The sequence below is a fragment of the Tursiops truncatus genome, chromosome 14 (assembly GCF_011762595.2).
Source record: "Tursiops truncatus isolate mTurTru1 chromosome 14, mTurTru1.mat.Y, whole genome shotgun sequence".
Taxonomy (NCBI): domain Eukaryota; kingdom Metazoa; phylum Chordata; class Mammalia; order Artiodactyla; family Delphinidae; genus Tursiops; species Tursiops truncatus.
The window spans coordinates 37,155,705-37,171,765 of record NC_047047.1 but is presented as its reverse complement, the minus strand read 5'-3'; the positions used below and the strand labels follow the sequence as shown (position 1 = coordinate 37,171,765).

General features: G+C 38.3%; 1 protein-coding gene across 6 annotated transcripts in view; it reads left to right on the top strand.

Annotated features, from left to right (window-relative positions):
• COMMD1 (copper metabolism domain containing 1) overlaps positions 1-15,497 on the top strand; it is a 155,091-nt gene extending 139,594 nt beyond the window's left edge. For 3 of the 6 annotated variants that reach the window (XR_012325685.1, XM_019942558.3, XM_019942557.3), the window contains one exon: positions 11,227-11,452. Coding sequence is in view for 3 of the 6 variants with exons in the window: in XM_019942558.3 (XP_019798117.1) it covers positions 11,227-11,334 (108 nt within the window). In the remaining 3 variants the exon portion in view is untranslated. Of the gene's footprint in view, positions 1-2,689; positions 2,801-11,226; positions 11,453-12,916; positions 15,334-15,366 lie in introns of those variants that run through there. The other 3 variants (XR_004521786.2, XR_012325683.1, XM_019942561.3) reach the window with 3 other exon arrangements.
• The last annotated feature ends 564 nt before the right edge of the window (positions 15,498-16,061 follow it).

The following is a 16,061-nucleotide window of genomic DNA, read 5'->3' as shown; positions in this document are numbered from 1 at the left end:
ACTTCATAAAGGACATTACTGAGGTATTTGATAAAATTTGAATGTAGACTGGGTTAGATAGTAGTGTTTATCAATATTATATAACCGTGACTATATACGAAAATGTCTTGTCTTTAGGAAATATACACTAAAATTTTTAGGGTAAAAGGGCATGACATTCCCTATTTACTCTCACGTGGTTGTGAGAGAGAGGGAATGACAAAGAAAATGTGGCAAAGTATAAATAATTGAATAAATGGTGAATCTGGGGAAAGAGTATAGGAGAGTCATATTTTTGTCATTTTTTTGTATACTTGAAATGATGTAATGAAAATTTTTAAATGCCTTATATTCTATAAATGTGGCTAAAATTCTTCAGAAACCTTCAAAACACAACTGGGGCCAGGAGATGAGGACCATATTCTATTCATGCTTCCTCCATTGGCAAAGAACTTGCCAAACCAAGTTGAGGAGGTAAACATAGACTGTTATTTTGAAGAGGAAACATAAGTCATACTGTCAAGATGTTTTTCTTATATCTCCTTTGGGGACATACCTCTCTTTTCTTCAAAATAGTTCATTGTTTTCGCTGATATTTTTGTCCCATTTCTTTGGCCCCTCTTAGATAGTTCATATTTCTGACTTACTGACATAATCTTGGATAGAGTGCTAAATATGTTCTTTTTAACAAAAGAATAAACTACAAAGTAGAGTAAACACTATTTTTACTAATTATTTATGTTCGTTTATTTTTATCTTTAACAGTGTATATGCCGTCTACATTCTCTCAGTTTTAGGTGGTTTTTAGTCAAGCCTTGATTACATATGAGTGAACTATGCTGTTTCGGGCATTATCAGGGGCATGCTTTTCCTTCAGCCCACCCAGTCCTGTTTACCCTTGCCTTGGCCAGAGAACAGATGTGGGCAAAATATGAAGGATGTTAAAGGTTTAAACTCATAATTTAATATATTTTTCTCTTTTTCCCAATACTTTTTCATTCGCTTTCCTTTTTAAAAAAATTGAGATATGACATATAACATTATATCAGTTTCAGATGTACAACATAATGATTTATTTTTATATATTGCAAAATGATCATATTTATCTTTTTGTTTTCCGAAAGGGCTTTTAAATGCTGATGTGATTTTTTTCAAGATGAATAATTTGGTGTTCCTGGGTTAGATAACAAGGCAGAACTGGGAATTCCTTCTGATTATAGATGGAAAGAACTCCAGGGTTAAGCAGGTATTTTGGTTCTACTGGCTGTGATCTGGGAGAAGGAGTCTCAGTCAAGGAGGTCCACACATTAGTCAATAGAACAACAAAAGCAAATGTCACCTCCCACTTCTGGTGATCGGGACAAGTAACTATATATACTGTTGAATCCTCCCTCCCTCCCCCTGCCGCCACACACACACAGAAAGAGAGAGGGACTAAAAGGCCATCTTGCTTCAGAATAAGAACTCAGTCTCTTTATAATATGTCTCTGCATAGTAACTTTGGGTTATCGTACTATCAACACTGGCTTTCCTTTGAGTCTGTTAAAGTTAACTTAATCATAGATCATAGACTAACTTTCACATGTGGGTACTTAGTGACTATAAATAATGGTGTTTATGTTATTATATATGAATGTGAGTCAGGATTGTGCAATGGTTAAGTGCTTGGACTCTGAAGCCAGACAGACCTGGGTTTAAAACTGGCTCTGCCACTTATTACCTGTGTGGCCTTAAACAAGTTGCTCATCTTTCCTTATCTGTAAAATGGGATAAAGTTCTCCTCACCAATGTGAAATAATACATGTAAAGCACTTAGTGTTATGCCTGGCATTTTTATATCTTTGATAAATGTTAGCCATTGTTAGTTATCATTGCTATTAATATTATTATCATTAGTGTAATATCAGTATCCGCTTACATTTGCTAATGTCTTCAGATTTATCACACTTTTCCCATAATCTCTCCTACTCCTGCCTTCCAGGCTGACTTCTTTTTAATTGAGACATTTCATTTTTTAGGTGTTTCATTTTCCCCCAGGGTTCAGAGATGATCCTTGTATCCCCCTCAATCTCTTCTATTCCCTCCACTACTTCCAAAGCCTGCTGAATGAATGGTGACAAAGTAAGAAATTCTCTTTCTTCACCAGTTAGGACCTGACTACCTGTTCTGTCTTTTGCAAAGGGCTGAACTTTTAATCCTAGTTTCTAGAACTGTGGGCAATATTAAGCAAATGAGGCCTTACTTTCTTTTCCTCCATAAATTGGATCAGAAGTATATCAAAACCCATAAAATCCATTGCATTATCTGACGAAGTCTTCCTGCTGAATATAGCTAAAAAGATGTGATTTGGGGTCAGATGGACAAAGTCTGTCACTTCTACAGTTGTTTGAAGTACCTTACCTTTGGCTTGGTCTCTACTTAGTTACAGGGTCGTTCTAAGGATCAGATGAGGTAGGTCATGCATGTGAAAGGGCTTTCTAAACTGTAAAACACCATGTTAATATGACGGATGATTATTGTGTATGAACAAAGGCCCCAGCAACCTATGTGATGCCAGAATTCAACCCTAGACAATAAAGATGCAATCTCCTCTCTTTCTGCCACCTCCAGAAGTTTTCAGTAAGCTATTTGAGCTAGAGAGGCTAGTGACTAACTTCATGCAGTGACCACAAATCCTTTCTTCTTCCCTCATCCCCATATTCTCTTACAGAATGTTACGCCAGATTCTGAGTCAGTCTTCAGAGCTGGACTTTGGGATACAGCGTGGCAAGCAAGGTACTTAATAGGATCTAGGAGTGAGGATTAGGAAAGATTTCTTTTGTGCCATTTTCCAACCCCCTTCCTGGCAGCCCCTATTGATTAAATGACATTTCAAAGTCGAGTTCAGTAAGGATGAGGCCAGATATGGCTTCTGCCAAACTGGGCTGGCAGATCTGAGCAGTCAGCAGATAGCTTGTGTGTGTGTGTGTGTGTGTTTCTTGTTTCTGGATTATTAGAAATTCTTTCCTGTACGATATGAACAGCAAACCTAGACTCGTGTGAGATCATCATCATCATCATCATAACCGTACTTAGGGGATGCCTGATAACACAGTACACTCCAAGCACTGGGGATTATTATGAACTGAATTGTGTCCCCCACAAATTCAAATGTTAAAATGAAGGTTCCAACGTCCAGTGCCTCAGAGTGTTACTGTATTTGGAGTTAGTTGGAAATCCGACAAAATTAATCCCCATTCTCCACAACATTGCCAAAAAAAAAAAAAAAAGAAATTCATCCAAAACTTCTTCTCCCTAAATCAGCGTTTTCTGAATTCAAAAGTCCTCTTATCCTTAGTCATTTCAGCCTTTGCCCTCCTTACATAAAGAAGGGCCAAGGGAAATGCTGCTTTATGACTATGCCTATTTCTGCTTAATTGTACTATCATGAATGACTTAAAAGGAACCACATTGAGAAAGCTGGGAATAGATAGATGGTGCTATTGGCAGAGCAATGGCATTGGCCTCTAATTAGACGTCCTCTAGTTGTCTTCTTCCCCTGTCAAGGATTTTGTCATTCATTGCCACACTCTTGTCTTTTTATTGGACATATTAAGGTGTTTCCCCCATTTTAATCTCTAGGTTATCAAGAACCCCTTAGAAAGCAAGTGCCATTGCATACTTTGTTCCTGCCTAGCTAATGGTATTGCCTAAATGAGCTACTCTGGATAAGGTGGGGTTTTTTGTTTGTTTTTGTTTTTTAATCTCTATTCCTTTCATGTAAATATATTTTAGTTTGTTTGTCAAAGTTGTTTGCAAATGAGTTTGCTCTGGAATGTACCTCATCAGGAATGATGAAGGGCCCCAATGTGAACTTCAAACTAAAATTAGCAACACTCTTTCTCATGTGCTAAAGAGTTTTGTCATTTGGTTTCTCTAAAATTTAAGTGAAATTTCTCCTTCCTTCAGCGTGATTTGCCTTTTCAGCTGTCTAGCAGTTGTTGCTCTGATTCTTTGTCCATTGTCACGTGGAAACTAGTTCTACTTAGCCAAAATTCTGTATTATTTCCTAAAGATCAAACCACAGCACCTAAAACTAGTTTTTTACCCAAATATTTTTCAGCCACAGTTTTTCAAAATACAGAAAATCTTAACAGCTGAATATTAAATCCAGCTGAAAATGAAAAGTTGTAAAATGAAGTAGAGCACAATATTTTGTAGAAATCAGCCAATGATCTAATTGTATTGAGCTTTTAGTGTTTACATAACTTGGCTCCATTTTATTTTCCTTTTTGGGTATTTCTAAAATACTAAATGTGTAAGTCTTGATGCTTATATAAATCAGTACAAAATCGGGTATTTCTAATTAGTTCCCATTCTACTCTGTTAAATCTACACTAATCAGGTTTGAAAGTGTCCATATTGAGGGTCAGATGTAGGTGTTAGTGGGCAATGGATTGAATCAAAGAGCTGGGAATTGTGGGCTTCATGTAAGTGGGGCTCTGGGTTTCTTTTGGTTTGAGTGGTAAAATGAAGATTGATGTGGTACCTTTACCTTTCACTATACACTGAAGAGGAGCAGATATGTGTCAGCCTGCTTTGAAATCTTTGGAGGAAGAAGAATAGTGATAGTCTTGGTTTGGCAGTACAGAATTTGGCCAATGAAAGAACCACTCATTCTTGCAAGGTCAAAACTATTTTCTCCCTTTCAGAAACAAGTCAGGTTGCCTGGGCCAAAAATACATTTTCCTTTTGACCACACATTGGCAGGACAGGCATGTCCAGTTTTCTTCTAGGTCATAGCTCTAGATTTTTTCCAGCTAAGAAATATTCAACCAAAAGAATCTCAGGGTCCTGTTCTTGGCCTATTCCCACTTTCTCTCTTCTTAGAAATGCAAACAACTTTAAGTGGACAGTGTTCTTGGGATCTCGTTGCCTTGTTGAGTCACAGGCCCTGAGCCTGCAGATGAAAATGAAAGCACCCCAGCAGAAGGATGTGTGTGTGTTTGTGTGTGTGTAAATTCAGCCTTTGGATTTCATTGAGATTGTCTTGCTAATGCCCCTTTATAAGGTTCACTAGATTTTCCTGGTGCCTAGTGACCCGGGTGATCAGGTGATTAGAAAGGCACGGAGAGTATGGATCTGGGATCTGACTAGCTTAAGATACTTCATCTATGGATCTGTGCATCTGATATGGGTTATGTGATACGGAGAAGGATTTGCCTTTGGTATTTTCCTACTTTTATGTTTTATGCCCTACCTATTCATCCCATTTCCCCCAGTCCCTCTTAATAGTAGGTACCCTATGATTTAGGGCAGGCTACTTGGGTTCATCCTTTCTGGAGGAAAATAAATCTCTTGATTTAAGTTGTAGAAAGCTGTTAATGACTTTTTTGTATTACCTCTCCTGGGAGTATTTCTGTTTTAAAGACATTATCTAGGCTGAGAACAGTAGTCCTGGTTACTAAAGGAAGGGAAATATTTGGGATAAGAACTTTCTGGCTTAAATTGCTACCATATGGGTATGATTTTCAAAAGTAGTTATGTGAAGTCACAGTTAAAGTTCCTCTAATTTCCTTTTCTATAAAACTTTTTGCAGAGCTGCTGTGATTTAGTCATACTAACCAGTTTAAATTTCACTTCCTTTTCCCATCTTGTAGAAATACTTAAAAGATGGACCAAAAAGGAGGAGGAAGTCAAGCAGCAGAGACCCAGATAATAGGTTTCTGAATAATGAAGATCTGATGTTATTTTATTTAAAATTTTGCCACTTTATATAAAACCTGTGTGCGCCACTTGGAAAGTTGAAGTTCGGTGCCTCAGATTTGTTTAGCAGTAACTTATATCTGTGGTAGATCTGAAACTCCCTGGATACCTAATGTCTGTTTTCTCCCTTGAGTTTCTAGTTAGCTGATTAAAAATTCATGTTTTCTCATAAAGTTTATCTTTTAATGTAATAAGAATTTGTGAGAGTGGGAACTTTTTAATTTTTTTAAGCACTTTAAACTCCTATTGTCAGGTTGTCCTCACAAAAGTGTTTTGAAATGCCTGAATGACATCACCAGAAAACTCAGTAATTGTTATCCAGTGATGGTTAATGCTTTTATACTACACTGGTAATACTCTCTCTTCTTCTAGGAGATTGCAGGAATATGAATAAATACTTCCTCTAGAAGCTGCTCCAGCTCTGAAAGTACCATGTCTTAGTCCCACATATGGTCTTAGCACATTATGGACATCTGTCGAGTTTTGGGGTGAATCATTTTAATTTAGTTGCTTGGTCATTAAGTTTCAGTCGTAGCTTCCAAAAGAGTCTGATTTTAGTATTTTCTGATCTTCAGTAGCATAATTTGCTTCGTGATTTACAGTATAATTTTTTTTTCCCTTTTGGAAAATTGCTTTATCATGCTTTTTACACAGTAGATGTAGGACCTGTCAGCTATTATATTTGAAATGAGGATTTCCTCAGGATTAAAAATGGCCTGAGTAAGGACCATTGGTTGTAATTATGTATTGCTAAAAATGTTCGTTGAAAGATTAAAAAACATAAATCACAAGTTTTCTTTTGGAAAGTATTGTTTTAAGCTACAGCATAAGCTATCCATTGCTTTAGATATAGGGTATAAGAACAGGTTGTAGAGATGAGGCCATGTGTCTGGTATCAAGACCCTTGATGCAAATTCTTCATGAAATGTCATCTCACACGGTTGTGGTTACTATTATTCTTTTTCTTCTTTTTTAATATCAAAATGCTGTTATAATTTTAATATCAAATGATGATAGAAAAAATTAAATACTGGTTCTGGTTCATACTATCATATTTATCACTTAGAGGGCAGCCTTTCTGCCAACTTAGTCATGATAAAAATTCTTGCTGTGCTCATCTTTGGAGTTTGTATTTGGTGATTATGTACTTTCACAGTCTGAAGAAACTCCTGTTTATACTGAAATAGTGATTGAGGCCAGAAGTAAAGTAGGAAGTAAAGAAATGATACCCTTACGTAGAAAATACTGGAAATGGCAGAGGAGAAGGAGTTGGGGGTAAGAGAATAAATGTCCTGACCTCTGTCTTCTCTTGTCAGAACCCAACTGTAAGCCAGAGAACAAAGGAATGACAATCTTATAGGACCTGGAACAAGGCAGAGAAAGGTGGAGAATGGCTATGAAAAGACAAGTGGAGAATAATCAGCACGGTTTTCAGGGAACTATAACATTTTAATTTTGGATAAGTGGTCCCTTATGAAGTAACTTGGAGGATTCTTTGCCACAGAGAAGCTATTTTGAGGTCTCCTGAAAGAGTTAGGAGCAGTATTGGTATAATCCTGAGAAAGCTGCAGAAAGTATGGGATTGAGTGGCGAACACAGATTTACTCATGAAGCTGTTTTAAACTTTTCTTGTGGGCAATGTTCAAAGCCTTTGGGTATCTTATTTATTATGTAATTGATCTTCAGGACACTATTGCCAATTTTGACCTTTGCCATACATTCTCTTTCTCTCTCCAGAAGACACAGAGTGGCAGAGCTGCAGCTCAGAGGGTTAATTTAAATTTAGGAAAGGACAGCCCAAACAGAGGGATAGACTTCATGGCTAAAAGTTTGTGCTCAGCCAAGAGTCCCTTTGTGTCAATAAATGAAGCCAAAAGAAGAATTGGAATAGCCTTATGAAAGCTGGTCACCTGTATGTGGCCTTCTGAATCAGTATTGGTTAGTAGGATCCTAAGGCATCCTTTCGCACTCTCATCCTCCATCCCCCAACTTTAGAATTTTTAAGAGGCCACAACATGTTAGAATTTGCCAAAGTTGTATTCTAATGCTAAATATGACCAATAATTTGGGGATAAAGCTTTATGGAAACTGCATGGGAAATAATACAGAAGATAGGCTATAAGATTTCTATTTTTTCTTATGTTCAGTTTATTCTAAATGGTTCTATTTAGGTATTTATTAAGTCATAGTCCTTTTTATTTTCTATCTTTAGCATTTTGTCACTGTAGTATTGTTTTGCCAAAGAATTGGTCAGGGTATGCTTCTGGACCTAGATAAGGACAGTACAGTTAAATGGACAGTACACACAGAGAGGTTACTTAATAGTATGTAGATGGAGAAACCAAACATTTGCTTAATAACAGCCTTCAAATTTTATATAAAATAATAATCAATTATACTCTCTGACCCTGTTGGGAAACAAGTTTAAGCTAAACCATTAAAGATTTAGGTTTGACAAGTAAGAGTTTCCTGAAGAATGTCAGAGTGGTTACCTGGGAAAGGAGTTCCTTAGGAACATGTAAGATGTCCTTCCCTAGAAGTCATTAAAAGCTAGCTAGGAAAAAAAAAAAAAAAAAAGCTAGCTAGGTTTTTTTTTGTTGTTAGTTTGGAGAGGGTGGCCTCTCAAAGGTCTCTTCTTAGGATTTTATGAATGTTTAGCTTTTGTACTTGGAAAGAATATTTGAATATTTTACCTTTGCTTTCTTTTCTAATTTGGAATAGTTACTTAAACCCTTGAATTTAGTACACTGCCATACTCACTGTGATCACAAAGTACATATTCTTAATAATGATGCACCTGCTTATTCACCTGATAACCATTTTCTGGCTCTATCCCATGATGTATCTGAACTCTGCTAAGAAGCAGGTTCTAACTCTTGACTCAGATATTTAAGTACAGGAATTTAGTCTTATCATCGCTCAGTATGACCAGATCAAGATGGGTGACTTTGAGAAAAAAATCAAGTGTTTCAGATTGCTCTTGTACTTTCTGCGTCTGGCTTGAAAAGCATCACCTGCATTTCTAAAGATATTTTCAAGTGTTTTAGATGTATTTTCTGTAGGGCACCCCAGCCAAATGCAAAATTTGAACAAAGCTCCACCTGTTAAGCCCCAGTTTAAAGGCCCCTGAATTCCTGATAAAAAAAAATATATATATATATATATTTTTTTTTTTGGCGGTACGCAGCCCTCTCACTGCTGTGGCCTCTCCCGTTGCGGAGCACAGGCTCCGGACGCTCAGGCTCAGCGGCCATGGCTCACGGGCCCAGCCGCTCCGCGGCATGTGGGATCTTCCCGGACCGGGGCACGAACCCGTGTCCCCTACGTCGGCAGGCGGACTCTCAACCACTGCGCCACCAGGGAAGCCCCTGATAAAATATTTTGATGACATAACTAGATGAAGCTAGGCCTTGATAATATAGTTTCAGGTAAACTGTTTCTTCAAGAGTAATGTATGGTTACATGTGTCTTTCTAAGACTGTTAGTGTGCATTGTTTCCAGGGGAGAGAGTTGAAGGTTGGGAGTGTGTGGAAAATATTTGTTTAACTTTGGACTCTGTTTAGCCTGCTTTTTCTCTCTAGTATTTGATTCCCCTTAAAAGTAAACCAAGCTTCATTAATACTTAGAGGTCCAATCAAAGATAATTTGAATACTGAAACTTATAACCAATTAATGACCTTCAGTCAAAAAAGACCCTGGCTATTTATTAATAAACTTTGCTCAGGTTTTCCTATCTCTATGCACATCGTCCTTGATAGGCTCTTCCCATATAAATGGAAATCGAGGTGATTTATTATTGTAACTGACTGTATCTCACTGAGGTGAAACATGGATTACATCATCTTTTCTGCCAGTTTCCTAAATATATATGTTAGACTCTGGTAATTATTAGTTTCTAGACCATTGTTCCAAAGGCCAAATATTTTTAAATGTTTTAAAGTTGGGCTAAAGAACTCAATAAAACTGAATGAAGAATAAGAGGCTTTCAAATCTGAGACCTGTTCTTAATTTAGCCAAGTGAAGTACCTAATTTGCCATACATTTGCTCTTATTTCCAAAAGGAGATAACCCTGCCTGTAGCTCAAACACAGGAGCATCTTTCTTTTTTTTAATTGGTTTTTGCTTTCGACTAAATGAAAACCTGGCAGTTTCTAAGCTCACATATGAGACTATACCCCTTTCCTATTTAAATACATGTTTGAGGAAAAAGTTCCTTGTAGCCAGGGAAAGCTGCCTTTCCTCCCTTTGAAAGACTCTCATCTGAGAGGCCCCTTCTTCCCCCTCTGTACTTGTTTCTCCTGGGTAATGTTCAGTGCCATCAGTATAGACACAGCACAGCAGCTCACCAACAGCAAAGGTACTTTTACAAAGTCAGATCCTGAAGGTTCTTCTAGCTGATGACAGAGTGACTCCCTCCCTCTGAAGATGCTCATTGGTCTTCCTTTGCCTGCCACTTTGAATGGGGGTGGGGAATGCCATGTATTTAGAAAGGAAAATATAGAGAAAAGAACATTGATCTGGTGACTGTGCCATCAACAAACGGGGATAATAGGCATGTCATTTAACATGCCTGGGGCCTCAATTTCATAACCTGAAAAACAAGGTTAGTTGGGTTATATGGTCTCTAAGAATTCATACTGCTCTAAAATTACATGGTTATTGTTCTTTGGGATCTTGAATATGGTCACTCTTAAAATCCTATACTTTTCCCTTGTCTCTCAAGACAGTGTGGACCTAGCATTTGTCCAGTGTTACATGAAATTTCTGTCACCACACTTCAAAGGCCTTTTTCTTTGATTTCTACCTAATTTGGGGTTGATTGATCCTAACAGTTATTGAGAGGAATGTTTTTGAGGGAAATCTTGGGAGAGTTGGCTTGTAGCAAGTGGAAAGGCCTCAGAAATGTTTAAGCTGTTTCAAGATCTGGTTATCTTTCAATTATCTGGTTGATGTTTCCCAAGCAACTTGTTCCCAGCTTGTCACAATTTCTAGTATAACCACTAAATCCAAGGTAGCCCAATTCCGAGGCAAACACAGAGCCAATCTAAATCCTCCTTCCATTGTTTTTATTACAGGGTGCTATGGAGACAGCATGGACTTTGGAGTCAGCCAGAGCTGGGAGTTCACAATCTGACTCTGCCTTTTTCTGATTTTGTGATACAGGTTAACCTCCCTGTGTCTCAGAGTCATCTATAAAACAGCAATACTTAAGTACTTACCTTAAAAATTATTATGGGATTAAATGTGATGACAGACAAGAAGAGCTTCTCATGTGCCTCTTAAAGAGAACACCAGACATTTGTATACCTCTTTAGCATTTATGAAACACCTCATAGAAGTAGTTTCATTTAGGGTGTTGTGTGGATAAAATATCATTTAGGTATTGAGGCCTGAGTCAGGCTTGCTGGGTAGGGGCCCTGGGCTTTGGAGCTAGGTCACACCAGATCCAGAGCCTTGGCTATCTTGAGGGTCTTGTCTAAAATATCCTTTTATATCTTCCAGGAATCTGAATTTCTGTGTTTGGAGTTTGATGAGGTCAAGGTCACCGAAGTCCTGAAGAAGCTCTCGGAGGTAGAAGAAAGTATCAGCACACTGATGCAGCCAGCCTAGCTGAAGATGGAGCTGTTGAAGCAAAGGTGTTCATGATCCCTCCCCAGGGACCTGCTTTTTTAAAAAAAAAAAAAAATCTTATTCCCCCAATAGTATTAAATCCTCAAGTTCAAATCTTGCCTGCCTCAGCTTGCTGCGATTTCTTTCTCTCTTCCTTTCATTTACTCTTATAGTTGATCTACTGCAGACGTTCTTATACTTCAGCATACAGAGGCACTCAGAAAAGCATTTTTTTTAAAAAAAGGCCTTAAGGACCTTATCCACAGAGACTTGGATTCAGTAGGACTGGGGTGGGATCAGCTTTAGAAACCCTTGCTATGGTGGCTTATTCCTGGGTAGGCTTATAGGAATTTATACATGATAAATCATGTATAAATTTGGTCAAGGCTGACCAAATATGGCCTGAGCTGAGGCCTAGAGGAGACTGCCTAACCTAGAAGAGGTTTACTGACCTTAGTAAGACATGAGATGCTTCTGGAACTGATTGAGGCATTTGTATTAGTTCTGCTTAAATCTTGGGGGGTCTGGTTTGATCTGAGCTACTGAGAAACTTGGGCTTTTCTGGAACCTAGAACTAAATTGGCCTTATCATAAAGGGTCTCCCTTCACTTATCTCAAGTCAGGATTGTGGGAAGGGAAAACGTCTCTTGAAGTGATGTGAGGTCTTTACCTCAGAAAATTTTACCTAAGTCATCAAATAAAACTTTTTCAAGACAGTTTCTTCAAGAAAACTAGCATAAAAACTAGGTCCTGGGAATTCCCTGGTGGCGTGGTGGTTAAGGATCTGCCTGCCAACGCGGGGGACACGGGTTCAAGCCCTGGTCCGGGAAGATCCCACATGCCGTGGAGCAACTAAGCCCGTGTGCCACAACTACTGAGCCTGCGCTCTGGAGCCCGCGCACCACAACTACTGAGCCTGTGAGCCACAGCTACTGAAGCCCGCGCCCCTAGAGCCCTTGCTCTGCAACAAAGAGAAGCCACTGCAATGAGAAGCCTGTGCACCGCAACAAAGAATAGTCCCCGCTTGCCGCAACTAGAGAAAGCCCGCGTGCAGCAACGAACACCCAGCGTACCCAATAAATAAATAAACAAACAAACTAGGTCCTGGTAGAGAAGTTATACCAAACACCAAGAATATTCTAAGAGGAGGAACTGTCAACTAGTACATTGAGGCTATGGTCCTTGTTGAACAGGTTTTGTCATCTGACACTGATAACATTTAGAAACTTCAGTTGCCTTTGGGATGTAATGTGTCCCAAAAATGTAGTGCTCTTGGTCTGTGGTTACAGCATATGTCAGTTCTAATGAGTTTATTCCAGGGCAGTAATAATTCCTCCTCTGTTAAGCATTTTCTCCTAAATCAGTTTAAAGACATTTTAGGAGCTTTTCCAAAACCCAAGCAGAAAATTTGGCTTCCTCCCTGATTAAAACCATCCCAGCAGTTAGCAGACAATAACCAGAAAGTTTTAAATGTAGCCCCTGTGGACCCTTCAGAAAACATCTTGAAACAGTATGGTAAATAGATTCAGAAAAGGCGCGTGGTTTGGCGAAAGAACTATTAAAACTTGCTTTCTGTTCTCAGGGCTACTGTCACGTGATCCAGGAGAATTTAGATAATGTCTCCTGCTGTAAAATGGAGGAAAAGAATATCTCATCAGATAATGGGATTCCAGATGTCACTGAAAGGAAGAACTGTAGCTACCATGTTAGTATTGAGTCACATTTCCAATGAAAGTCTATGGAGGCCTGAAGGAACAGTCCATGGGCCCACAGGGAGAGGGCATCATTGTTGTGGTTTGAAGCTCTATTTAGGTCATTCTGTGAAAGTAATAGCCACAAAAGTGGACATGGGCTTTTTTATTATATCCCCAAACCCTAGGTCATTGGTAAAACTGTGAATGCATACTGAATTTTTCAGAATAATGATAATAATAATAAAAGAAACTGGTTGCTGAAGGTGGGCCCCATATTTAACACTAAACACTTTTGAATGCAGGTGGTTTCAGACAGGGTGTGTTTGCATGTGTTTTATGTTTACTGGTGATTTTTTACTTTCTGATTGCCAAGGGAGTATTATGTTTATTATAGTCTATTGTGAAAATATAGTACTCACTAAGAAGAGCTAAATGACCCATCAACCTAATATACAGAGATAACAAAAAGAAGGCTAGGACTAGAAGAAGAGTTGACTTTCCCTGAATAAATTCCTGGAAGTGGAGCACATGGGTTTTTTGGGTTTTTTTATTATTATTATTATTGAGGTATAGTTGATGTACAGAGCACACAGTTTTTAAGACTTTGATAAACATTACAAATTGCTCTCCAAAAAGGTTAGTATCAGTTTGTATTACCTCTAAGAAAGTATGCGACTAAATCATTCCCTTTCTTGCCTATTGGATATTATCTGCTTTTTGTATTTTCTGGTACTGACCTGTTTTTGTAAATTTTTGCAAAGGGCACTTACTTATACTAGGACACCTTCCTGGGGATGGGGCAAGCATGGAGAAAGGACCAGGAAAGGAGAAAACTGGCATAAGGGTCCCAGCAGACCCCACTAGGTTTCCTACCTCTATAACCCTAGGTTAAAACCACTTTATTTTGAGTTCAGGAAATGTGGAGCAAAATAAAAATAATCCTCAGCCTGAATTGGGCCTTGTAGAAATTGTCCCTGCTTAAACCATAAGCACTGTAACTTTAGTCTGTTTAGAAACAGTACAGACAAGCCAAACGTTGCTTTCAAAATAAAGTCAGAAAGAATCTCCAGACTTCAGCAGTTTCATGTTGATAGGGAGCAAAGGATTTGGCCTTATTCTCAGGACTGCCTTTTCTTGGAAGCTCTGGTTCCTATCAGCTTCATCAGTGGAGGCTTAAATTCGACTATTATAGCCTCCTCTTTCCTTTATATAACCTCTCTTCCCCCAGTCTTGCTTTAACGATGATTCAAAAGGAATTGCAGCATTTTAAAGTTTAGTTTAACTTAGTCTTTCCCAAGTGCAAGCAGGTGGTGAAAAGCAAACGATCACATTGAGTATCTGAAATCTTAAATAGCTGACATTGTGTCAAGCTAGTAATTATTGAAGTTCTTTTTTTAGACCTGAGTGAAAATTTGGAAAACAGAATATAATAGAAATTAAAGGAAAATAAATGTTAAACAGATGTTAGAAAATATTGTTTTCTGAAGTACACAATAAATATCTAGACCAGTGAAGGGACAAGGATATAGAAGGAGGCCTTCTGGAGTCAGATCAGAAATGGTTTGATACTTTTCTAAAAGAACAGGATGCTGGAAAAGATGGGCCTTTGTGAGACAGTCGCCACCTTATAATTCTTAACTGTCCAACTTCCCAGCCAAGGTTTTCAAATATTTTAGATGGTGATTTAGCCAGCAGAAGGGAAAACGTAAATAGAACATAATTAGTTTGCATTTAACTCTAGTTGCAAAGTGTACAGTTTTTTACCTCAAAATTTGAGAAATAGCAATTTTTATCTAAGTGCAGTCAGTTCTCCCTTATCTGGGGACGGCCATAAACGTCTCTTACCACGTCACAACTACATGCCGTGCTCACTAGCTTATGTTGCAAAAGGAACCTGCCTCGGCCTGTTTCCTGTCAGATAAATGGTGCCAACCAACATAATTCACAAGTTTAGTACATATATTATCAGAATAAAATACTAAGCCTGTACATGAGAAGATAGTAAAATACGGGTATTTACATCTTTTAGTCACCAAGCACTGTAAGTAGGCCTTTTGTTTCTCTCTTACCTGCTCTTGGCTAGTTTTCTGTTTCTTACTAGTGTTAGGGTTTCAAGTTCTGTTGATTTACAGGATGGAGGTGGGGGAGAAATGGGAAGGGGGGAAATATAGGTTTGATTGCACAGTGGAATAAGAGATTAAACTACTAGTTTAAAGGAATTTAGGCTGAATAATGAAAATAGTTAAAATCCTTAATGCTGCTATTATACTGTTTTTACATTAAAGAAATAAAAATAAATTGGGGAATTTTATATGATTCATATTCTGGCTATTTTTAGAACCATGGCTAAAATTTGGCACTGATCTCCAAATGACCGATTTGGAGGCTTTTGTAGAAGCTATTTTATCATCTTGTCAAAATGGGGAAACATCTGGAGAGACAGGGCAGAGGACTTGTACAAGGCCATCGTCAGGAAGAGACCTTAAGGTACTGTCTTCCATCTCTATGTTCTACCTGCCAGACTCACCAAAAGAATAAAATGTGCTTGTAGAAAATACCTATGTCTTAGCTCATTGTGTTTAGATGATGATAATTTTTCCAGTGATGATTTTTCTTTGGAGATATGACCTTGAGGGCTGTGAGGTCCAGTGTCACTTGCAACCTGCATCCACATTAGACCTGTCTCTGTGCTGAGGCTGCTAATGTCCTTTGTAGAGCCTGATGCTATTTCTTATTATCTTGGCTTCACTCAATGCCACCCATCTCTAGGACAATGTGCAAGATGAGTCTGCTGCCACATGGGGCTTCCTGGCTGTCCACAGTACCCAGACAGGCAGCAGATTATCCTTATCCTTGCTGGACAACCATGACCCAAGCTTACTAAATACAACATAACTCTTGTTCATTAATTCATTATAATAATGTCTATAGTGAATTCTGTAGCAGCCACTTCCTCACTGTTACGGTTTTCTCAACATGGTCTACCCACAGTGCAGTAGAAGAGAAGTCAGATTTTTTTTTTTTTACATTTTA